Genomic DNA, 24,965 nt, shown 5'->3' with positions numbered 1-24,965 from the left:
TACATTCATTGATATATTTGTGGAATTCCGAAGGCAGAGGGAAGCCACAAAAAGGTCACAAAACTGCAAGCCAAGGTAAACAGCCTGTCAGAATATGTTTAGCAAATGACAGTGTAAGCCACAGAAAAAATATAGAAAGGAGAGGAAAACCTATTCCTTCGGAAAATACATTTCCTGGTTGGAAAGGCATTGGAGTTTGAGTCACTTACATTACTTCCTTGCTCTTTTCCAATAAATTGTCTTTATTCAGGTTGTTAATTCAATCCATGGTCCCAGGCCGTAGGGAGGAGGAATACATGTTCTGCAACAGGTATAAGGGAAGCCGTTGTGGGCATCATGACTAAAGGCAAAAACGTCTTTCATCCCAGGAAAGGAGGCTGGACTACCTCTTCATCATAAATTTTACTTAGTAATATTTGAATAATGTATTGAACATAGATAAAGCACCAGAGCATTTATTTAGTCATTGTCAAAGAGGGTTGTGTTCTCTCCTTTGTACACTCCACAAAAAAGGATTCTTTGGTTGGTTCGACCTATGTTTTAATATTTTTTTATTCCATTGTAGATGGAAAATAGCTTCTCAGTTCTTGGTTATTTGTCCTAGTTTTCTTGCATTTTAAGTAGAAGCTTCTCTTGATGGAGAAATAATTTTGGATGGCTATGCTATTGTCCCCGCTACTCTTTAGCTGCATGTAGCTGCGGAATTATGTCGCACGTTCTCATAAATGCTAAAACATCTGAACCACTTTGCTTTGTTACTTTTCACAGGAAGTTCAGACTTCAGTCCAGATGGGCAAAGCAAGGAATTGTAGTTGCACAGAAGATTCTATTGGCACACTCAGACTAGATAACTGACAGAAATAAAGTTACTGGCTAAAATGTCATTATGTCCAGAGAACACGTGAGGGACTTTTTTCTGTTGATGTAGACAGAATTTCTAAAGATTCTCCTTCCTAATGGTGAAACATATATATTGTGCAGGGAGCTACACCTACATCTGTGTTCAGCAGTAAGAATCCAATACTAATATCTCATGTATTTGCTTTTGGAAACAGAAAGTTTTGTCTACAGCACCAGGCTTGTTTGTTGAACATAAAAGAACAGAAATCCTCTATAAGTCCTGAGAGAGACATTGCAGAAAGGGAATAATCATTATAAACCATGCTGTATGTACTGTACCATGTTGCCATGGGAAAGTTATGTTCAATTGGCTTATAAAATAGGTTTTAGTTAAATCCCTTAAATAGTGATATTGGTAACTGCACACTGCAGTGCAGCACTAGCCACAGTTATATAATGATTGGAGCGTTGCCCAATTGATCATTGGGAAATAAGTGGATTTCTGATGATCAGAGTGGTATTAGGGTGGGGGAAGAGTGATTGAGAAACCTCTCAATCAAGGTAACATTGCTAACATACAGAAAAATCAGATTTTTTTTTTTTTTTAATTAGAAATGAAAACTTGTTCAGGAGAATGACTTACAATGATCAAGGAGAAAAGAATTGAATATAGAAGGAACGCCCCGACAAGCAGAATTATCTGGATCTGTCATGTATATCAGAAAACTGAATTTTATTTGAATTTTTTGGAATACTTTTTTCCCCTCTATTTTGCCTCTCAACTAATGGAATTGATTAGCATTTATTTTAAGGGTCTAGGGTTTAAACTGTGAAATTTGAGTTTCTCTTTTTCTTCAGGGGTACCAGGAGACTAAGGTGCAATAGAAAGTACTCTTATGTATGTAAGTTATGTAGAAGCACTAACACCTGTGCTAAGCCTGACTCCCCCAAACATCTCAAGCTTAAGTCAGTGCACATAATGATCAACTTATTCAGCCTTTAAGAATCAGAAAAGTAGATAATTATTTCTTATTCTTAACTATAAAAATAAAAAAGGTTATCTCTAGAAACTTCATAGGCTGATCTTAAAAAAAAAAAAAAGTAAAAAAAAATCAGTGCTCAAAATCAATTTGATAACTGTGTTGAGCCCTGAAGCCTTAGTACAATTAATGTACACATTGCCTTTGTAATAAGTTGTATACCTGATTATAAAGTAAAAACACTGGTGGATCAGTTAAAGGAATTAGTGTTAGGGGGGAAAAAGGGATGGTGATAAAGTAATTAGTATCATAAGTTCAATAAAGATTTAAAACTGTGGTACATGGCAGTAATGGATTTTGAACACAGTTAATGAGCATATTCTCTGCATTCATTTTTAATTAAGTGGAAAAAATACTGGTACTTTAAATGGAGATAATAAATGTGCAAGTCAGTCTTGCACAAACATGCAACACAAGAATTTATTGCCTGCTGTCTAACTAGGGAACTGGGAATCATTATAAAGATTAGCTTTACTGAAAAAAAATCCAGAAAAAGCTTTAGAAGAAAATGTTTATGAGGTAATAATTTTCACATTAAATATTGCTTGGCATATTTGGTAGTGTGTGTGTGTGCGCATGTTTTTTAAAATATGAGCATTTGCTGTCGCCAGAGGTAAGGGCTGGTACTCTTGCAAGGATTCAATGCTATTTACCAATTTAGATTTACATGAGATGTTTAGTATATGACCACACATGCAAGAAAACATAAAAATATCAGAAATCTTGAAACTTTCTCAGAGGCTTGTTACGCTTGTGCCTAGAGTGCAAGTTGTGATTTAAAAGTAGAACGATGACTCGGAAAGCTGCAGCTGTGAACTTCCATATGCTTGCTGTGCTTTAACTGATGCACTCTCGCCTTCCCGCACCACCGGATCGTGCTGCCGCTGGGGCTCGGAGGGTTTCAAGCTGCAGCAGGGGAAACCCAGCTGAAATGCTTAGTGTTTGCTCTGACAGTGGGCAGCTGAGGAACTGACATGAAACAGGTTAAAGCACTGAAACCAGACGTACCTTCTAGAACAGTGGCTTTCAATGTTTTTATGACTTGGGAACCCCCTAAGCATTTTCCAGTGGAAGCAAGAACTTCGTGTGGCACATTGAATTTATTGATGACAATTGACTGACGTTTCTACTAAGTAACGTAGGTTTTTTTCTTTTTTTTCTTTTCTACCTTTCATGGACTTATTTGAAGTTGTTCACGGATCCCCAGGGATACCCAGACCACATGTTAAAACCCAATGAAAATAAATCAAACTTAATATGTTTCATTCTCTCAAAGTTCTCAACCCATATCTCTCTTGTCCATACTACCAAAATATCAGATTATTCCTGACACACAGTACATCTAAGTCTTGTTCAACAAATGTCTTATTGGGATATGCATAAACTCAAAATGTGCTCCTGAGTTTCCCTAAGCCACCTTAACCTTCAGGAGTTCGTTCACCACTGGTATTACGAGAGGGTAAGTTTTCTGTACCAAAAAGCCCCTGAACATTAACTGGTGACATGCAGTATACTGCTTGTGATATTGCAGTCTGAGTTACTGTGCCATACTTAGGCAATTTCAATCTTTTTTTCTCTGACTTTATTCTGCCCTATCCCACATGTTGTAATTGCTTTCCGTAAAAGGAACAAACAAAACCATACTCATGGGTCTCTTCAAAATGCTAACCCTGCTTTTATTTTTTTAACCTCACTGCATGATTTTATTATGTATTTAAGCCAGTAGCAACTTGGAAGCTAAGTTTAAAATAGCTGGCTTTGGTAACATACTTTTAGCATTTAAAAGAAAATAATTGCAAACTGCAGAGTCAGTTTATTGATTAAAGCAAGAAGTTTATAGAAATTTTATCAGTAAATAAACATTTGATTTTCTTTTCTGTTCAGGTATGACTTTGTAGAAGTTGAAGAGCCTAGCGATGGCACTGTTTTAGGGCGCTGGTGTGGTTCCAGTAGTGTGCCAAGCAGACAAATCTCCAAAGGAAACCAGATCAGAATAAGATTTGTGTCTGATGAGTATTTTCCTTCTGAACCTGGATTCTGCATCCATTATACACTTCTTACACCAGTAAGTAACATATTTCAGATTGGAACATTTCAGGAAAATAAAATCTTTGAAGTGGTAGCTCAAAAGAATCTTTTAATAGTTTAGGATTAATTACTGTTCATTTCTTAATAACAATTATAATAATAAAGAATCTGTCTTCCAGAACTGTACATTTTGTTTCTGTTTTTTAAGTAGCTGAGTGTTCTTCTTGTTCTTCTTGGATGGCTTTGGATTGGGAAGTTGTGGGCTCAGTTGTTTGTGTGGAAACTTCAGGAAAATGTTTGCATTCCTGATACACTACTGTAAAAATGAATTTTCTAGCTTTGAGAAGAAGAAAAATCAGTATAAGAATCAGCTGTGTGACATTTAAAGAGCATTGGGAAGACACAAAGAAGACTGAAGAAATTAATGTTTTTGTTAGTCAGCTGCTATTAGACATACACAGCCAAATAATTACACCTAGTTCAAGAACTGAAAAGTTCTTATACTTCCGAACTGTTTTATTATAGTGACAAAGCAGACAATGTATAATACTCATTTTCCACTGCATTTTCCCTGGAAACTGTACTTCAGAGTTCTCTTGAATGTTGCTTAATGCTTGTAAATCGCAAGTATTAAACAATAGTCATTGTCTAAAATGTGACTATTTTCACTGTCAACAGACTTCTGTTACCTTTTTTCAACAGATGAAAGATCTCTGATAGCAAAACAATGTTTATAGATTTTAAAGGATGAGATAACGTTCTGAAACATTAGAGTGGAGCAGAACAAGAGTTGACTTGTTTTAGAATAGGTATTCCATATTTAGAGAGAGTAAGGAGTATTTTTGTTAAATTGCTCATAATTCACTTTGTGAATTTCCTAAGTAGTCTTGTGGTCTGTGGTATTTGGTTGGTGGAAAAATATCTGCAAGCTCAATAAAAAATTGATCAAAAGAATCCATGTTGTAACTGCACCGACATGCGCTTCACTCAAAATGCATTTGGCTTGCTTATTGCTTTTGCCATTTTTGCCTCTTCTCCCCATTTACAAAACTTCAGTTACTGAGAAGAAGCAAAGAACAATTCTGCATGTCTTTTGAATAATACATAATCTTCTATGTAATATGTTTAGCATACTGATGATGATATGAGTGAAGGATAGGGGTGTGTATGTGTGTGTGTACATATATATATGTTGTTTTCTGTTGTTTTCCTATCAGTCTTTTTAAATCTTTAGGCCTAACTAAGAACTATTCCTAAAGTGATTAGAGGTTTGATCTGCATATTTGACTGTTTTGTGAGTTAGACCCGTTTGTTAATAGCATGGTATGACCTGATAATGATGAATTTTGAAATTAAATAAAATGTCAATCGGTCTCCAAACCAGCTTGAAATATGGTCAGGTTTAAACTTTTGTACACGCGAGGGTAGAATGTAATAAGTATGTTTACTTTTAGAAAACGGTAAAAGAAAATGTCTAAATAGATATATCTGTGGGCTGATGCCAAATTTCATTGTGGTAGCTCTAGTATTATATCTTACCTGCTACATAGCTATCTGACTTATGTACTATCCAATTTCTGTGGAATTGATTAAACAAAGGCACCTAAAAATACTGTAGTATATGTATAATTATCTTTATGCCATGCTGTACAAATGTACTGAGTTTATTCTTTGACATTTGAGAGGGAAAACTGGTTATAACATTTAAATTATCAACACTTGGAAAACAATTCTTTAATCTTCAAAATATTTGTGTCACTTATTCAATAGACGAAAACAAAGCTAACATCATAGGATACATTTTCAGTTTCCTGTTTTTCTCCATTAACAAAGCTCATATAGCATAAGAAGTATACATACAAACTGTTTTAGAAACCAAGCGTGTTATCTCTCACCTATGTAACAGGCAAGAGCAGCCCCTTTCATGTCGGAATTCAGACTTAGCCCCAAAATGTGCAGTATAACAACTCTTTATCGGTTTGTAAGAATTATTTTCCAAATCTCTCCTTAAAAGTTCTGTGATCTTTTTCATCAAAAACTCTGTCTTAATAAGCCATGCAAAATACAATTTCACATTACAGACTGCAGATTGTAAACGAAATCTATATTGCTGAGTTCCAGGATTAGACCTGCTTGTTGCACCTAAAGCAATGGAAAACTGATGCCAAAAAAAAAGTGTTTTTCTTTAAAACTACAATGCTCTCTTATAAGATGCTCTCTATTTATAAAGAAACTAAAATTTACAGCCCCCTCTCCCCTCTCACCTCCCTGCAAAAAAGATGTCAGCTCTAGGAATGAGTGTAAATTTTAAATAATGCGTGCAAAACCAAAACTGATTCACTTAGTGATTCACTTCAATGAATTGGTCCTAAACAGTTAAATTATTTTTTTCCCCTCATTTTTTGACAAGAGGGGAAGGGGGAAATGTCTGGTAGACTAGCAATGAGAGATTGTTTGGGGAGAAATGAAGCAAAACTGAAATAAAACAGTGCAAGCTTGTTTCAGTATTTGGAGGCCACACACAGAGAGGGGCACCGGACACATTTTCAGGTCTTTTAAAGAGCAAGAGAAATGGCTTTGTTTAAATCCGCTGTAATTTATCGTATATATGTATTTTGACTTTGTAGATTATATTTCAAACCGAAGTTTCACATGATGAATAAGGAGGAGTTGAATGGCTATTGATCTGATTACTTTACTTCTAAGATTTAGTCACTCAAAAGGACTTGCAGAAGTTCCAGTGTCAATAGACACGGCATCATTTTTTAGCAAGGTTTACTATGGCAGCATAAAAGCAGTTCGTGTACTTAATGCTCCCCGAGAAAAACATGAAGCTTTTCTTCAGATTGTAGCTAATTACATTTTAATTACTTGAATTTCTTAGATTTTAAATTGTGTACCCTGGGTACATCTAAAACTTTCTATAACTCTGGTCTAACTCCACTTTTCTTTGCTCTGTTCTAGTTGCAAGTTAATTTTGTCTGGAATACCATAAAGTGGAAGGAAGTGTTGAAAAAGCTTATTCTTGCTAAGAAAATGTAGTTTGTGTTATTTCAAAATTATTATGCTACTTTCAGCACAGCTGTTATTCGTAGTCACTCTTTTCATGCTCTGCCCTGCCACTTAGTCTGTGCTTACTGGTGAGCTGCTTTATTCACAAAGGGCTGCTTAGCGGTTGTTCTGCATTTTGACTGTTCAGCTATGCATTTATTAAAAGTCATGTTTTTGGCAGCACTATACCATCTAAACCCTACTAGAACTTTATTGCAAAAACAATCCATATTTCATTTCTTTTCCCCTTCTTTGCACTTGCCCCCAGTCACAGCTCTAATCCATATAGTAGCCACATGCAATTGAGGGAAACCTTATAAACTCTTATAATATATGTTTGGGCTTCAATCTTCCTAGCGACTTGTTTAGTTTAAATTATGTCAGTTACAAGTTTGGCAGAGAAAACTTGATGTAATAAAGTCCATTGTTACTTGGGGAGCGGGTGAATGGGATACTTGATGCCTGAGGTGCCATTAAGGAATGCATGACTGATTGCCAAAGCAGTTATTAATTATTCAGGGCACTCAGAACAAAGCACCTCCAGTTAAAGTTGAAGCTGGGGGTGACTGTATTCCCCTTATTTTTTGGCATATGGTAGCATGTCATTTGTCATCAAAGATCATGCCAAAGATCTTTGCAAAGAACGGACTTAACCCTCTTATATGCAAGTGAACACGAAGAGGAAAATCCAAGAAGCTACTCGAAGACTGACTTGGTTTAAAAGTGACTTGGCAGGTGTTTTGTGATTTTTCTGTGCAGTACCTGTATGGCTACCTGGATTTCAATCCATGACATATTTTTTTCTTTTGATGCAGAAATGCTCTTAGTAGTGCTCTTGCTATTAACGATAATGAAGATCAAATTTAACACTGTACAGATAATCTGTTTAGAGCTATCTAGTAATTGTTCCTTTATTTCATCCAAATTGGCTAAGCTTTGTTTTAGGGTTGCCCATGTTAATTTTGTTTGTGGAACCTTTGTATTAAGCTTGTTTAATGAAAAAGGCAAATAAATGTAAAGACTAATAGAAAAAGTGCATACTAATAGAATAGAGAAAGGAAGGCTCTTACCTAGCATTCCCTTCCTTTCAAAAGTCTGCTGATTTCACAGATATCAGGTGTGTATCTTGCATGTCGGTACCAAAGCCCAAGAGAGGCTTAACTTTGGCTGCAATAACTGAAAATCCATCCAGAAACATCATAAAGGATATTATCAATCCCCTAAACAAAGGTTTTTCTACACTCTCTTAAGAAGTAATCAAACGATTTTGGAAATAACATGATTTCAGGGTTATTTAGGCCAAGGGGTTATGAAGCAGCAGGAGAGTGTACAAGTGTTATTTAGCACTTTGTAATGCTATGTGAAGTGAAAAAGGACTGTGAAAATCCTTCATATGATGAGAAGGGCTCTTAAACAAAACCTCTGTTTCCACTGATTAGGTGTAGTGAAACCTAAGCTCAGATAAATCAACGAACTCCTAAGGATGCTCCAGCATGCAAATTTAATCATTCCTTTTTTTTTTTTTTTTTTTTTTTGGTGTGTGTTCATTGTAAATCAGAGACATTTTTGGACTAATTCTTTCCTTGGAGATTTCATTTTGCATTAAATTTGTGCTTGAGATATAAAGAGAAATTCCTTTTAAATTTCTTAAATGAGATATTAAAGATCACCCCAAAATACATAGATAGGAATGACATGCTTCAGGTTAACCAAAGTACTAAAAAACGTACAAAACCGAGGATGGCTATTATCCATGGGACTGCAATGAGAGGAGAAAAAAAACCCCTTCGAAGCAGAAAGGATCTCTGAAGGATATTACCTAATCAAATCATAACATCTTCTTTTCCTGTGACCATATCTTGTTCTGTCGCATGGACATCATAAAAATTTAAAAAATCTGTGTATGTGAAGCAGACTTACAGTGAGACGGGGTTAGAAATGAATCTAGCAAAATTGTGGTCCTGCACAGAAATCCATAGAAGTGTGTCCTTGACCTGCCCAACCTGAGATGTCAGTATGTATTTTCTGAGACTTTGTGAGGAATAGAGAAATTTTGAACCAAATTGGTTGTCATTTAGTTCTTAAAAGGCTTGAATATGCTTATATGATAGCAAGTTTTGTACTCTGAAGGACTAGGTTCCTTTCCCTCTGGCAGAAATTTGAATGTAGTTTCTTATGTAGTATATAAACATTTCTCTTGCATTTTTCTGTAATAGTTTTACAGTGGCTCAGGCTGAAAAGAATCAGAAATCGTTTCATTCACTGTTTGTAGGACAAAGTAATTTTGTTGTCTTGGACATTTTTTTTTATTATTTTACAAATTCATTGTATGTTTGACTAAGATCTAAATTCATTGGACTAAGATGTAAATTCATTGATTTTGGAAGTTTCTTTTATATCCCACCGAGTTTCACTGTGGCAAAAGATATAAAAAAATCAGCTGCTTTTCTTATTTCTAAACAATAATTTCAAAATTAAATGCAATTATGTTACCACACCTCCAATGTCATGCTTTGTTTTTTCCTATTCAACAACTTCAGTAGAATTTCTTCCCGAAAATGTCATGAGTGTTCAGCAAGTAACATAATTGATTCTGGTTATAGAGCATTCACATAAGTCTTAAAATTGTATTTTTGAAAGACAGTATTGAGGGAAATCCAAAACATGTGAGAGGGAGAAGAGCTTGTCAAAATTGCTCTCCTTTTAGTCATCAATAGCATTGCGTACAAGTTAGATCACTCTGGCAACCTGTTTCAAGCAGAAATTATTGCCATAAACAAGACATGGAGTACTGCAACTGTCATGAAAAAGCAGGCAGCCCTTTTTGCTCCTTTACCCAAGTTATGTCTTTGATCTCATATTAACCCTCTTGTCCCACATGAAAGCAGATAGTAGGATGATTCAGTAATGCAAACAATGTTTAACCTCTTTAAATGCCTTAAAAAGTTAAAGAGTTTTGAAAACTTATTAGAAAAGTATTTCAAATACATGAGACAATATCTTTTCTTCAATTTCTGTAAGTTACTGAAGACTTTTATTAAGTTTTCATTTAGTAATAAATATTTATTTATAAATAAATAAATAGTCAGGGACTCTTATGATTTGGAAACTTTATTAGTGTGTGTCACAGCATTTTCATCAGAAGTTTATTTATTTAATTTGAAAATGTGTATTACTTGGTCTGTCATTTACTTTATTGTAGTGTTCTACAACAACTCTTGCATATGTAAGTTTTAATGTTGTATGCTCTGTTGCTTTCAAAAAGTCTACAAGAGAAGTTAAAGAAAGAAAAGTGGTTTTGTCTTGTCTTGAACAATTTCAAAAGTCTCCTGGAATGTCATGGCTCTGGGAGTGGTCTGGCTCGTGTATGTGAGATCTTAAGTAACATTATTTTTGTTTGGGTACAGTCTGAAAGAATTATATTTTGCCAGCTGATGAGAAAATAGGAAAAAAAAACCCACAACCAACCCAAAACAACTGTGTACAAATCCAGGAAAGACAGTAATGCAGAAAATCCAATCTGCATTAATGATGCAAGGAAGAGAATACATGGTACGTGGGAAAGGTCGACTTGGGTGAATTACCGGCCTTGTGGATTACCACAGCAGTTACCTTTGTTGTTACTTTTGTCATTCAACTTGACTTAATAGACATTGAAGTTTACACCTGCTAATAAGCAGGGAACACATCACTAATGAAAATAACTTTCAGCAATTACATTTTAATATTGTAGTCCTGAGTGTACTCTGGGAGTCCTCATTATAAGAGTGTATCCTTATAGTAAAATACAGTTAAATATCAAAACTCAAGATTTAAAAATAAGTAATTGTCCTTTATTGCATTTGACATCAAAATTTGAAGGACATTCCAGATTGTGACTTTTTTACTTAATGAAATGGCTACCGTTATACTAACTTTTAATCTTTTTTTCAAGTAGTATTTGAGTCTTTGGGGTGTTTGTTTTTCATTAAGTTCCATCAAAAAGGACTAAATTAGGTCTAATCAGAGCAATTACACAGTTTAACAAAAGAGTAATATTGCCACTCTGTAGCAACTATAAATATTAGCCTAAAATATGTTATTCTGTACTTGTACCAACTTTCTTTTAACTGATCTTCAAAGAGATTCTCTCTTCCTTCTCAAAATCTCACTTCCAAAATGGTTCATTACAAATGAATGAAGATCAGATCAAGCTGGTTTGTGTTTATCAGTCAGTAGTAATACATTAAAGCATTTACCATATGTTACATATTGGCATGTGAATTTGAAAATTTATGATTCAACAGTTAGCAGTAGTGTCAAGTTTCTAAGCCTTTCCAATTGCCTTCCCAGTTTCCCAAATGTCAGGCTGTCTTGAATCAAACCAAAGGTTGTCTAGCCCAGGAGACCGCAACCAGTGGTGGTCATAAATGGATGGCGGGGAGCACTAGGGAGGAGGTCAAGCAGATGTGGTTCTTCACCCTTCCTGTACTACCCTACTTACAGCTATTTTCTGCAGAAGAGGGGGATTCCCTGAACCTGTGTGCTTTGTCTATTTAGTAATCTGTAACAGACATTTCTTGCAACTAATTGCCCATATAACCCTTGAATCCATGTAAATGTCATGCCTTCATAACATCCTTTGCTAAAATCAGATTGTAGAGGCACCTCATGGAAAAGAAACTTCAAACTCCTTTACTTGGGAGGGATATGTATGTCTATAAAAAGGTGTCTCTCTTAAACTCTAAAATCACTGATCCCATGTAATTCGAGCAGTTGGATGCTACCTCAACATAAACATTACACGATGATGTCCAAATGTTCCTTTAGTCTTTTAAAATCTTTCTGTAGTCGTGGTTCCAATTTAGCTGTTCAATCTTACTGCTCATATCTATTGTAAAGAGTGCAGTGCCTCAGTTATTTGCGTGTGATTTTTTTTTTAATTTAATCTTTTACTAAATGTTATATAAGCTACTTTTCACTTAATATGTTTGATTAAAAAAACCCAAAGCCACTCCCCCAACTCAAAAAAACAAACAAGAAAAACCCAACACCACCTTGCTATTCTCCCAGGTCCCTTAAGCTCCACTGGGTTGTTTTGTTTGGGGTTTTTTTTTTTGGCTACCTTTTTTTTTATTTTTTTATGTTTAAGTATTACATAATTGTCTAGTTGACTATCCCTTTTCCAATTTCCAGGATCAACATGTTATTCACAGCTTTTTGAGAAAGCACGCTGATGGCTTCTCTACAAATTCCAAAGCAAAGTGACTCTGTCCCATTCTCAAAGTAATCCCCTGTGTAACTGGCACAGTCCTAGATTTTTTGTGCTTTCAAATACTGAGACGTTGTGTCTGACATGCTTGCTAGTGGAGACAAAGGTAAGCAAATGTACATTTGATACTAGGTTTGAGGCAGCACCGTAATTTTCAGTTATGTTATTTTAGCTGCATTCATGTCGTGTCCCTATCCAGTATTAATATCTTAGTCATGCCGCAGGCCTATCCGTTGCCTCACCCCGACAAAACAGGCAGTAACTAATTAGAGTGGTGTGTACTGTGCTAAGTTTTCTTACCAGCATTCTGGTAGGAAAAGATGAAAACTGGAGTGAAAGGAAAGAATTTGGGACAGAACAGAGATACTTAGTGCAACTTCTCTATTTTTTTTAACATGTGGTCCAGATCTGAACAGCAGAATTGCATGGAAAAAATAGAATGATGGGTGCCGCTTCAGACATTTGAGATCAAATCAGCTGTGGAGCAGCTTATGTAGATGACTGACTGCACAGTCTAACTCCACAGGCAGTGGAAGCACCTCTTTAAATTCAGGAGAAAAATTCTTGACAGAGTAATAACACTGTATAGTAGCTTCAGGGTAAGAGTTTGCTTGTGGAGAGATTAATGTGGGGTATTGGTAGTGGTGTTAAGAGAAATCCTTTTGTTTCTACAAAGGGATAGATAATAAGCACTATGGGAATACCAAAATTTGCACCTGTCTTGTCTTTGCAGTACCTGGCCTCTGGTGTTACAGATGGGGATTATGAGCTGTCATTTGTTAGTTTCTCATAAGTACTCAAAACTTTTTTAATGATGATGATGAAAGGTTTTGCTGAAGAAGCCAGGAATTTTGTTGAAAAGGTTTTGGTTTTGTTTTCATGGGAAAGTCTAGATAATCACAAAGCTGTTGCATCTGTTCTTTCAATTATCTTTGGCTAAGGTGGTGGAGAAGGAATTCGGGAGGGTTGCTTCCATGTTTGCCCCTGATAGCTGGTGTATGTTTTTGAAGAACTGTAATTGTTTAAAAAGCAAAATGTAATGAACAAATCCTTGCGTGTGAAAATGGAGGGCAATGTGTTTGGCAAAAGACATTTCCTGAGGCAGAATGCTCAGGCTGATTGAGTATTCATTTCACTCTGCTTTTGAGCTAGGCCGTAAATCGTAGGAAGAGAAATAATAAGAATCATTTATGAGGAGAAATAAAATGCTGGGGTTCAAATCGAAGGGAGTGATTCAGTGCATGAAAGACCAGGTTTAAAGACACTTGAAAAGTGGAGGTGTGAAAGCAGATGGCACAGCCTTTGGAAGAAATTTTGCCTGTAATCCTACAGACATTGTGAAGTTGGTGGTTCCTAATAGCCCTTCCCTTGCAGCTGCCAAAGGATTCCTTGGGGGAACTCCATAATAACTCTAGCCAGACACCACATACAACAGTTCTCAGGTCTCATCTGAGTAAGTCTGTTAGGTGGTTAGGGGAATGTCAGTGTAGTGGTGTAGATGATTAAATCAACCTGACACTTTATTGTCCAGTATGTAGCCCTGGTGTCTTTTGGTAGTACTCAGTTAACTTGAGTTTCTCAGTAGACATTTCTTGTTTTGAATGTTCGTCCAACAGTGTGACAAGTACTCTTTAAACAGCATGACTGTTTTTAACAAGACAGATGCTATGCTAAGGTAGTTTGGTTAGAAATCAGTAGCCTCATAGTTTTGTGAATAGTTGGCAAAGTAAATCCAGTTTCTTAAATTTGAATTTTCAGATGTTTTGTTTTCAGTATTTTTCATTTACTTATTGTGCCTGCCTGTGAATGTAAAAAAGTAACTTTTTTGAAACTTCAAAACATCCATAATCTAAAAGTGCTTAGTTACCAGCTGGGGTTAAACAGCAACATGGACAAATGTTGCTAACTGTGCAACTGACCCAGAACTTCCCTGCTGGCTAACATAACCAAAATGACTAGGTAGCCAAGGAGAGTAAGAAAACTGAGTTGAGCCAAATTATCAAAGTCACTTGTTCATCATCTGTACATCTTGGGGGAAAGGGCTAAATACCAAATCCTTTTTAACTTGCTAACTGGCAGGACAGTTAGCCACCTATATGTAGGCTTTTAATATGTAAGCTGTTAATAGGGTTGCCCTTGCTTATCTTCTGAAAATCACTCTGATCTTCTGAACTCTTCTGACTTGTGTGTGCATATTTGTCTTTGGGCTTTTCAATGTGAGGTGTTCTGGGTAATCAAAAGTTAATAATAAAATACTTCCCGTTCTTGAGTCACCTATGTTATGCCTTTTTGGCTTGGAATTCTTGTCTTTTAGTCAAAGTAAATTCTGCCATTGATGTCTTGTTTGCACTCTGTCAATATATATAACTTTAAATACTGTATTTACTTTTTTTAATTGCCTTTCTGCTTAAGAAAGTCATAGGCACCTTTCATGTAGGAAAAATCCTTGCGATTAGGTGCCTAAAATAGCAGTACATCTTTTGATGCAACAGAAATGTAGAACTGAGGTTCATAAGAGCATTTTGAAACTGTTTGCTGGTATAAAACACTGCAGAGCACAGCCCAGTTTTTCACCAAAACCCAAAGATAGACGATCAAGTCAACAGTACAAAGACAAATGAAAAATTGTTGGAGGGTTTTTCAATTATGTTCCCAATCATCATTAAAAGTAAGTTACTTTTACAGCTGGTTATCTACATAGGTGAAAGACAATATAAAATTTGGAAGCAATTTACTACTTTGCTAAGAAAACATATCTAAAAATATTAGAAGGTAAGGAACAAACTTGCACATCTTTGGTGTGACAGAGGTGATGGGATCGAATACCTGATATTTGGCAAATGTGAGAGACAGTTGACCCTGAACCTTGTGCAAAGCCCCCTGTAAGAAGGCGAAGCACAAGTGCAGGTCTTTGGGCAACTGTCAACCCCACAGCAGCCTTCTGCTCTGCCGTAGTAGACCAAACTGTTCTGGTTATGTACTGCAGAGCAGCGCTATATTCCTGCTTTATTTAAAACCTAAGAACACCTTTGAAGTGATGTCATGAGAGAAGAGCAAAGTAAAATCATCTGTTACTTTTGCAAGCTACTAACATGTATCTGTATGTAGTTAAGGATTTATTTCTGCAAGTTCTTAGAATTAAGACTAAACAGAAGAGGAGAAAGTAACACCTACTGTTTGTATCTAACAGTGCTAGTAAGGCATGAGGGTTTTTTTGCAGATTGTCATTTAGATAATAGGTACGCTTTCAGGGTCCTATGTGATTATTTTCTGAGACTGTGGTTGCTGTCCATTGTTTTAAGCAGGCATCCTTTATTTTTTTTTTTTTGTCATTTATTGCCTTCTTTTCTATGAACTATGTATCTCTTATCTCTTGCTAGCGCATCTAGTATTTTTAAAAACTCTATTAGGAAGGTGTTTCTTTAAATTGGAAAAGAGACTTGCCATGCTTTTAAAGAAGAAAAAAAAAAATCCATGGTAAGGTGTGATATTTCTTTACCTAAAACTGCTTACAAATTACAGGGAATTTTGGAAAAATCAATAAATTAAAAGCTGCCCGAGTGTGAACAGAACCAACTTTTCTCTGCAGGCTATTTAAAAGAAGTTAATGATAATTTTAAAACAATTATGTGAACCTAAGAAGCATCATTTAGCAAGCCATACAAAGCTATAATTTACAAAGTTAGTGCTATACAAAAATGCCAGTAGATAATTTATAGATAGGGGCTGGCCTAAATTTCATGGTTAATACTTGGAAGAGTGGCAAAATACTCAAGTGATGTCATCATAAAAATCTGAAACCGGAGGATAATCATTTTAATAATACAGTTTTAAGAAGAAAACCATTACTTTCCATTCTTAATTTTTCTTTAAATCTAATTCCCTAATAAAGTATGAGACTATACTTATTTATGAAAGACTACACACTTTCCTTTCTTTAATTAAATACTTAGAAAAATTAATCTCCTAATCAAGCAATTAGGGAATCCCCAAAGAGAACCAGGAAGAAACACACCTTGCACTGGCACAGCATGTGAACTTTTCAGCGTGGATATTTTATACCCTGCTCTGACTCTGTCCCAGACAGTGTTTGGTCTGTCATAGGCCATGGCTTCCTTGCAGTAAGGCAGTTGTACCTTCCACTGATATTTTCTGCTGCAGGAAAAGGATGGCAGCTGTTTTCTGCCATGTATTGAGTTTTAGAGGAGAAAGAGAAAATAATAGGTTACCTGAGGGGGGGTAACTCGCAATAGTCATAGTGCCAAATTGTCATGGTTGGATCATTCTGTTTACAAATGGTATTCCTGTGGTTTTTGTCAGGAGAACAATGTTAACGTTATTCTAACAATGTATCAAATTGTATTTATTATTGCATGCAATAATAATTAAAGTTCATTATTTCTATTCATACAGTGATAAGCACACCACTGAAATTGCAATAATAGATAATGTTATACTTTACAACTTATAGGCTTTTGAAATCTTTGAATCTTTTGATTCTAATTCTTCTTTGTCATATAGACAGTGTGACTGGTGACAGACAGATTTTTGAACAAGTAGTTCCCATTGCCCTCAACAGGAAATATTAGGCATTGGAGTCTGAAAAACAATAACCACATAATCAAAATAATGGCCATATTATCCAAGTTTGAATAGATTATTTCTTTTTAAAAATATATTGTTAAACTAATTGAAAAATAATTATTTCTCTGTGTGCTTTTATTACACCGAGAATGATGTTCTGCCCAATGAGACCTTATTTCACACTTGCTACCTATTCCACTAATTTCCTAATTGAGTGAATTGTACACCATGGACTGGTTTCAGCAATGAAGTAAAGATTGCCCGGAAGAATTTAACTTTGGTAATTGGGTTAAAAACACTATCGATGTTATCATTCTGAGATCACAATCGGTGTTTATCTCAAAAAATTGGTTTAATTTTCTGTGGGAGTAGTGGAACAGTGGGAGCAAAAAAGAATAGAGCTGTCAGGATTTTAGTTGCTTGCTAAAACGTCCTTGTTTCTCAGGATTCTCTTTTACAACACACAATAGTTGCTAAGGTAACCCATATATAATAGTAATATATTGTTTGAGGAGAGAATATAACCTTAACTGTTAGATAGAAGAATGTCTTCTTCTGACTTTTTAACTGGAATATAAACTTACAAAGGGAATTTTTATTCATATAAATTCAGTCAAATTATATTGAGTTTATGGTGATGTACTTGAAATGACAGTTTGTCTCCCCTCCCATTCCACAAGTGGTTTGTGCTCACACATCCTAATTTGTTCATTTAAATTCTCATGTTTGTCCAGTGAGACTGCAAACATAATCTGAAAGACGCAAAACAGCTTCAAATTAAATAGTAAATAGTGGAAGAAGGCTAAGAACATGATAATGCTATTTTCTTGGTAATTAGGTATCTTAAATGTATAATCATTTACAAAAACAGAAAAGATTTTTCTCCAAATACCAGATTGACTCTTCCTTTGGCAAAGCATGGCAGTCATCACAGTCAATTTACCCAACTTGTTTGACATTGCTTTGTGAGTGTAATTTATGCAGTACATCTCAATTACATTTCATTTTTGGTAATGAGAACCTTCCCAATTGGTTTCTATTCTTATTTAAATAAACAGAGCATCTCATGGGGCTTCACTGTGTAGGTGTTGTGGAAGAAGTACCACCAGAAGTAGCCACACAGATAGATCTCTTCAGTGAATGTTCTTGCCCACTGTTTCCCTGCAGAGTTGCTCCTCCCCCTCCCCCCCCTTCTTTTTTCCCCTCTTCTGCAGCACATTTTAATGTCTGTCCCTCATGCCCGAAAAAAAAATAAACATACTAGGATATATACTCAGTGATAAATGCTTGTAAATAATGTCTTTTTAACATCGCCTTAATTTATCTTCTTACTTGGCTTATTTGTGAAACAGCGCTTTGTCAAGCATTTAAATGAGCATTTTCAATCATCCCGTTTTGAAGCACATTTTCTGTCTTGATCAAAGGATAACTTGTGGTTAGCCAGTATCTTTCAGTCTAGTAGGATAACTTTGTGTAATGTTGAGTTCAACAGAATGAAAACAATGTCTACAGTTTACAGAAAATCATATGTTTTATGGGCTGGAAAATTCAGGTGGAACCAATGCATCACACTTTGGCTCTTTATTTAAACTGATAATAAACCCCACATCTAACCACTTCCTAGATTGCAATGAATAGCAGCCTGTGAAACCACAACTAATTAAAGCTTAGAAAACCACGGGTTTTGATGTCTGTGTTCTGTAATTAGTTCTATATATTCTACATTAAATCATCAGAAACACCCAGTATTCCTGAATCAGTGAATGGGAAAATAAGAGACTGAGGGAAAAAATATTTTAAATATAATTACAAGCAGGAAAGCATCATAGAATGGTCTAGGTTGGAAGGGACCTTAAAGCTCATCTAGTTCCACCCCCCCTGCCATGGGCAGGCACACCTCCCACTAGACCAGGTTGCTCAAAGCCCCATCGAACCTGGCCTTGAACACCTCCAGGGATGGGGCAACCACAACTTCCCTGGGCAACCTGTTCCAGTGTCTCACCATCCTCACAGTAAACAATTTCTTCCCAATATCTAGTCTAAATGAACCCTCTATATGTTTCAGTGTGTAAATATTCATTTTCAAATGGGTGTTAAAAAGCCGTTTATAAAAAGGGTACATGTGAGAAATACAATGAGCAATGCCTCTGCAGAAGGCTTTACAAGTCTTTTAAAATTATGCTTTTGAAATAAATAAAAAAAGCCCAACCCTCACCTTCTTTAAATGTATTAGCAAGGTAGAACAGTACTTTGTAAATAGATTAAGATTAGTGTAGCGTTGGTGTGTGGCACTTCTTGTGCAGATAAATGTTTTTACTTTGTAGCTGTACAGCATGGTGAATGTGCAAGAACAGAGAGGTAATGTGAAAAGAGATGCGTCTGGGTGCACGCAGGGGGACACCCCGTTAGTCAACATGATAGTGCTAGCAGTTCTGGTTGCAGGATTGAGGCCACAATCAATGCTGAGTAGACACATTTAAAACATTACAAGGAAGATTAACGGCCTGGTTGAGAACATAAGTTACCATGATTTTTCCATCGTTTCTGTTGCAGAGTGTGACCCATACTCATACTATGTTAGCTGGCAAAAATTATGGTAATTAAAAAAATATACATATCAGAAGACTTGATCTAGTTGACTAGATCAGTTAGAGATAATTTGGCCACATCTGTGGACAGTGAAAGGGTTATAACTGAAGCTCTTTCAGGCTTAATGGAAGTCGATTGATTTACTAGCAGTCTTCAAGCAAATGAGATATTCTCCACAACATACTGGATTTGTTAATACTATGGGTTTATTACTTGGCAGATTTCATCTTTCCTTCTTTCTTTTTTTACCCGTGTCAAGGAAAGGGCTGAGAAGGAATTGCGTGTGTAAAGAAAAACATTATATATTTATGCATTATAATAAAAATAATTAGGCTGTTTCGATGATTGATTTATTTTTTTTTTAATGACACCAAGAATGAGGCTGAGGCAGTTATTTGTAGTGGTGCCTTAAAATTCAACCTATTCTATTTTAATAGATTTGTTCATGCTGTAAGCAGTACAAAATTTCATGGGAGCCTACTAGAAATAGAATGAAGTACCCTGCTTTCAAGCCATCTTTGAAGGATCCATTTTAAATAGTGGCCATAGAGATTGAAAAAGTAAAGCATGGCAGAAATGCATCTACTTTTATTTTATAGTTGTTGCTAAAAACATCTTCTGAAATGGGTTGTATTACATACTATTTTGAGACTTCAAAGAAATTGTAAATGATACTGCCAAAGGAACTACTTCTGCTCCTCAGGAGCCAACTTTTATTGAAAACCTGTGACTCACTACTTTTCTTCACACGGAAGTAGTTAAAATAAAGTCCAAAATTGGAGTAGTTCACTAATTTTCATTATCTCATGTGAGTTAAGGACATCTGGGTTGACATGCAACACCAAAAAAATACATATTTTTCTACTAAATGTTCTATATTTAGGTACACAGGCACGTTACTGTTTTTTTATTACAGCATTAATAGAATAAAGGGTTAAATCATACAAATGGAGGTACGTGCAAGCATACAAATCACTGAGGAAAAATGTGTATTAGAGTTCAGTTATGTATACCGAAGAGTTTGGAGCACAGCTAGTCAATAGCACGGATTTTAGAAAGATTGAGAATTAATTTGTTTCTAGAATTCATCTTTTCACTCAGTGTAATTTTACATGTTTTCTAGAAACAATGAGGTTACCAGATAAATGGTGTGAAATGCAATCACAGAAATGCAAGGTTGGAAGGGAACTCAGTGGGATCTTTGCTAAGCCATAGTCCTGCTCAAAGCAGGGAGTAGATAGCCCAAATTAATTTCTGCTAGATATTTGAACTGTTCCTGAAGTTTAGGGACAAACATTTCAGAGATTTCCCTGACCCGATCGTCTGTTGCACTGCGTTACATAGTATGAAATTTTTTTCTAATACGTAACATAAATCTTTCCTATCATTGATGGACTAGGGAACAGCTGATCATCTGATGCTCTCTTACATGTTTGTTATGACATCTCCTGTCATTCTAGTCTTGTCTAGATTAAAGAAACTTGTATCACTCAATCTTTTACCATAGTTCATGTTTTCCTTTCCTTCTTGCTTTTTCCTCTGAATATTCTCTTTCTCTCTGCCTGTATCTTACAAATGCTGGAGATAAATCTGAACACTTTATTTCAGCTGAGACCTCTCTAACAGCTCAGTAGTCTAGCTTTATGGTTCTGTTCTGAATATATATGATTCAGATTTTCCTTTTTCATAAATAGGATCACATTCTCTCCTGTTCAGGTTTCGGCCCCATGTAACACTGTTTATTGTACTTCAGGACTTCTGTACTTATGATTTTGCTTTTATGCTTTTAATGTTTTACTTCTAAATGCAAGGGGTTTTGAATGTTTTTGCTTAAATTTCTCTTATTAAGCATACTTTCCCAATGTATTTTGCCTTTAAGTTGTGTAATCACATATACAATGCTGGTGTGCATAATATATATGAGATAAGAAGAGAAGAGATTTAAGAGATATAAATAGTGGAGAATATATAGGTAGAAGTGATAGAGCTGAAAATTAAGAGTACGTCAGGACAACATTATGGTGAGCAGTATAGGGCTGTAAAAGCTAGGGCACAAATTATGAATCTGGCTTGTTCAAACAGGGTGAGAATCTTTACATGGGCAACATAGCCATAGTGTCTATCATGCTTTCTGGGTTATGACATATATGTTACATATAAAGCAAATTTTAATATGAAAAACAACATAAATTATTTTTCTTCACAAATGTTAAAATATGATCAGTCTCTAACATGTTTGATTACACTAAGAACTGATACGCGAGGACAGAGCTGAGGTTCCTTCCTTGCAAAGTAATGTTTTGTTCAAGGACTTTCTACCTTCAAGGCAGGACAAGCTCTGATTTGCAGTGTCTGCTGTACAGGAATGTTGGGTGTGTTCCTTTTATTGTGATATGAAATGAACAGAAACCTGTTGTGGAATGCAATTTAACATATATACTGAAAGATCAAATTAAAATTGTGTGTACTGTAGAAGTCATTTTCATCGCCCTTGCCAAATACACTTTCCAGTTGTAATAAACAGTCATTCCTAGTGTTTAATGTTTGATGAACCTCCTGTGAACCTACTGGTATAAGTAAACATTTTTTTAACAACAGCTACCCATTTCTAATACCTAGAGGGAACTTAAAGAGCAGTTCATTCCCTGACACCAACACTTGCTGTTGTTCCATTTGGTTAAGCTTTTTATAAGTATTCACATATTTTGAGTAAAATGAGTAATTTAAAAAAAGGTCTGCAAACATGGTGTCCTTTAATTATGGCTGACCACATCCCCTGTCATAGAAGAATGTGCAGAAATGTTTTTCTATTCAGAACAGCTGCACTTATATTGACTGTTTGTTCCTTAAGAACTACTGTCTGTCAAGTAAGAACTAGAGCTTTGTGTACAGAACAACAAAAAAATAATCCTTCTGTAAATGGTAAGTGTAACAGATGCGTGTGTGTCCTGTACGAATTTTGGGTGTCAAGTAATTAATAATCATGGTAACCCTATTTTCAATAATATTTGAGCAAGAGTTCATTGTACTATATCCATGTGCTCACTGCAGTCTGATTGTGGGAATCTCTTTTTGTATTGACTCATTTGTGCTCTGAGGCTCCTACGTTACTGCTTGTCCAATTACAATGATATTCCTCCTTTTAGGTGATAATTTCACATTTTTAAGCATAATTTTGATTGTTCTGTTGCAAATCTGTCTCCTAACTGAAGTAAAAACTTTTCCACGTTTCAGCCTATAACAGGCGTGTATACAGGACTTTCACAGTATTAAAGTTTCAGTGAAAGAAGCTGATCTGTGGTGGGATTCTTTTGATTCTCCCTTCCTGCTAAAGTTCAGCTAAATCTTGGAGGCAGGGGTCCCTGTACACTAAATATGGCTTTTGATCAGAACTGTAAAAAAGAATTTTTTAGGATCTCATTATAAATACTGAAAAGAGAGATTCTCTTTCTTGTGCTCTCTCTCTCTATATATATACTATATATATATACTATATATAGTATTGTATATATAATTCTTTATAAGGTTTCCCTTCTAAAAAGGAGTTGCAGGTGTAACACAACATTCATCATAATAGAACATTCTAGAAAATATCATTTAATGTACAAAAATATATCAATTGCAATGCTATTGTACTGTCTATAAAGAAGAAATAACCAGATTCGTCCAATAGAAATGTGTAGGGTAGGTTATATAATGATATTTATACATCTCTATCAGTGACCCTACACATTTTTGCATTTAAGTTTATGTCCACAAAATGAAGATAAAGGGTTTACTTTTACAGCATTTGAAAAACTCTTCTTATTCAGCTGTCTACTCGTACATGCATTCAAAGTGTTGTTATTGCTGTTACAGTCACGAAGTCCCCTACTGCCTTAATCACAAGTACAATGGAAGCACAAAGCAAAAACCAAGTTACATCAAGAGCTTATAGTTGAAATATAAAAAGGAGATAGTGGATGTATACAGAAAGCCATGAAGCAATGAAATAACGAAGAAGTAGTTTTAGAAGGGTCTCTGTAGAGTTCTACTTTAGTGAGAGCAGCATGAGGAGAAAACAGCAAGTAATCAATACAGACTTCTTCCCTGGAAATAGGTATGAGACTGCAGATGGCCTTTATCAATGACAGATGATAGATAAGCAGAGGATTAAAAAAAAAACAACAAACAAACAAAAAAAACCCCTTTAAATGTCCTTAAATGCTATGATGAGTAGTATTTAAGGAAGTAGTTGATACAAAGGTGCTATAGTTGGGGAGGACAGAGTTACTATTTAGGAAAATACATTGTGTTTTCAAAACTTAGCATCCAGGAATCAGAAGCAATACCATGTGTATCCTCTGAATATAGAAAAAATATTACCACACTTGGGGATGATAATTTCTTAGACATCTCGCTTGTTTTAGCACCATATTGCAAGCAAAAGACACATTGCAGGAATTTCTCCAAACAAAGATTTTATGAGATTGGGGTGAGAGAAACTGTGTTTCAGTAAATTATTTTGGGACTTCGTTTTGTCAATACACAGTCTATTTTCAGTTGTTTTCTGCAGGTACTGTGTCTGTATAAACTCACACACTTCATACTCTTTAAAATGTGCATATAGATACTAGTACTGCCCATGGTCTAAATTAGACTACATATTTTTATTGAACGTTCAAATAATGCAAGAAAGAAAATTATTTACTGGGTTATAACTCTTTTAAGTTGCAGTTATATTCCTATTTGCACATACATGAGGTAAATAAGCATCTAGTTACTTTTCAATGTATTGCATATGTTTTGTTTGAGAATGTTAAAATGCAGGTTTTAGAAATCAAAATATTTTGCAGTTGTTACTAGGATTCAAAAGACAGACTTACTTTTTCTTATGGTGTATATATATTTACTTGTATGGAGTAGGGAGAACGCACTGTAAATTTTGTTTAAAGTCATTTAGAAGAGAGAGATTTGTGAGCAAGAAGATAGTGCTCACTAAAAGTTAAGGTTTTTGAAGTAGTTATGGTTTAGATATTACTCTGCCACAAGTATACTTTACAGGAACCAAAACCCAGGGATTATATACCTAAAATTAGTTTTCATATCTACAGTAATCTGAAAAAAAAAACCAACCCAAAACCCACCAGAAAACCAAAACCAAAACAGACAAATTATTTGAGGAAAGAACTCTAGATGAAAACTGAAATACTGATTTCACTTTGAAACTTTTTACGCCATGGAGATAGTATATGCCATAGCTTGTTCTATACTATTGGACACAATTCATTACAGACTAAGTGTTGCTTTTAAATTCTCCCTGTTCAACTCAGTGCATCAGGACGTGAGTCAAAATATGTCTGAGTATGCATTTCTTTGAGTCTTCTATCTAGAATCTTATCATTCAGTATATAGCCACAAATTCCTAATATAAGTGAATACAGCAAAAAACCATGGCGAAGGTAGAAGGGCACCAAAACTTGACTCTTCTTGCAGCTAGCAGGCTGAATCTGCAAGCTTTATGGATTCCAGGGGTTGCAGCTTCATGGTTTGAGACCTCTGCAGTTGCCAGAGATGCTGGCGACACAGCTTTCAAACAGAAT

The 24,965-nt window shown here is 35.4% G+C and overlaps 1 protein-coding gene across 1 annotated transcript in view; it reads left to right on the top strand.

The window, feature by feature from the left end:
- PDGFC (platelet derived growth factor C) overlaps window positions 1–24,965 on the top strand; it is a 61,240-nt gene that overhangs the window by 21,187 nt on the left and 15,088 nt on the right. Inside the window, exon 3 of the mRNA XM_009893770.1 lies at window positions 3,765–3,945. Within this exon, the coding sequence (XP_009892072.1) occupies window positions 3,765–3,945 (181 nt within the window). The remainder of the gene's footprint in view (window positions 1–3,764; window positions 3,946–24,965) is intronic.

The sequence above is a fragment of the Charadrius vociferus genome, unplaced genomic scaffold, assembly GCF_000708025.1.
Source record: "Charadrius vociferus isolate BGI_N301 unplaced genomic scaffold, ASM70802v2 scaffold59, whole genome shotgun sequence".
NCBI classification, from domain to species: Eukaryota; Metazoa; Chordata; class Aves; order Charadriiformes; family Charadriidae; genus Charadrius; species Charadrius vociferus.
Note: the sequence above shows the minus strand (reverse complement) of the source record. Positions and strands in the feature narration are given on the sequence as shown.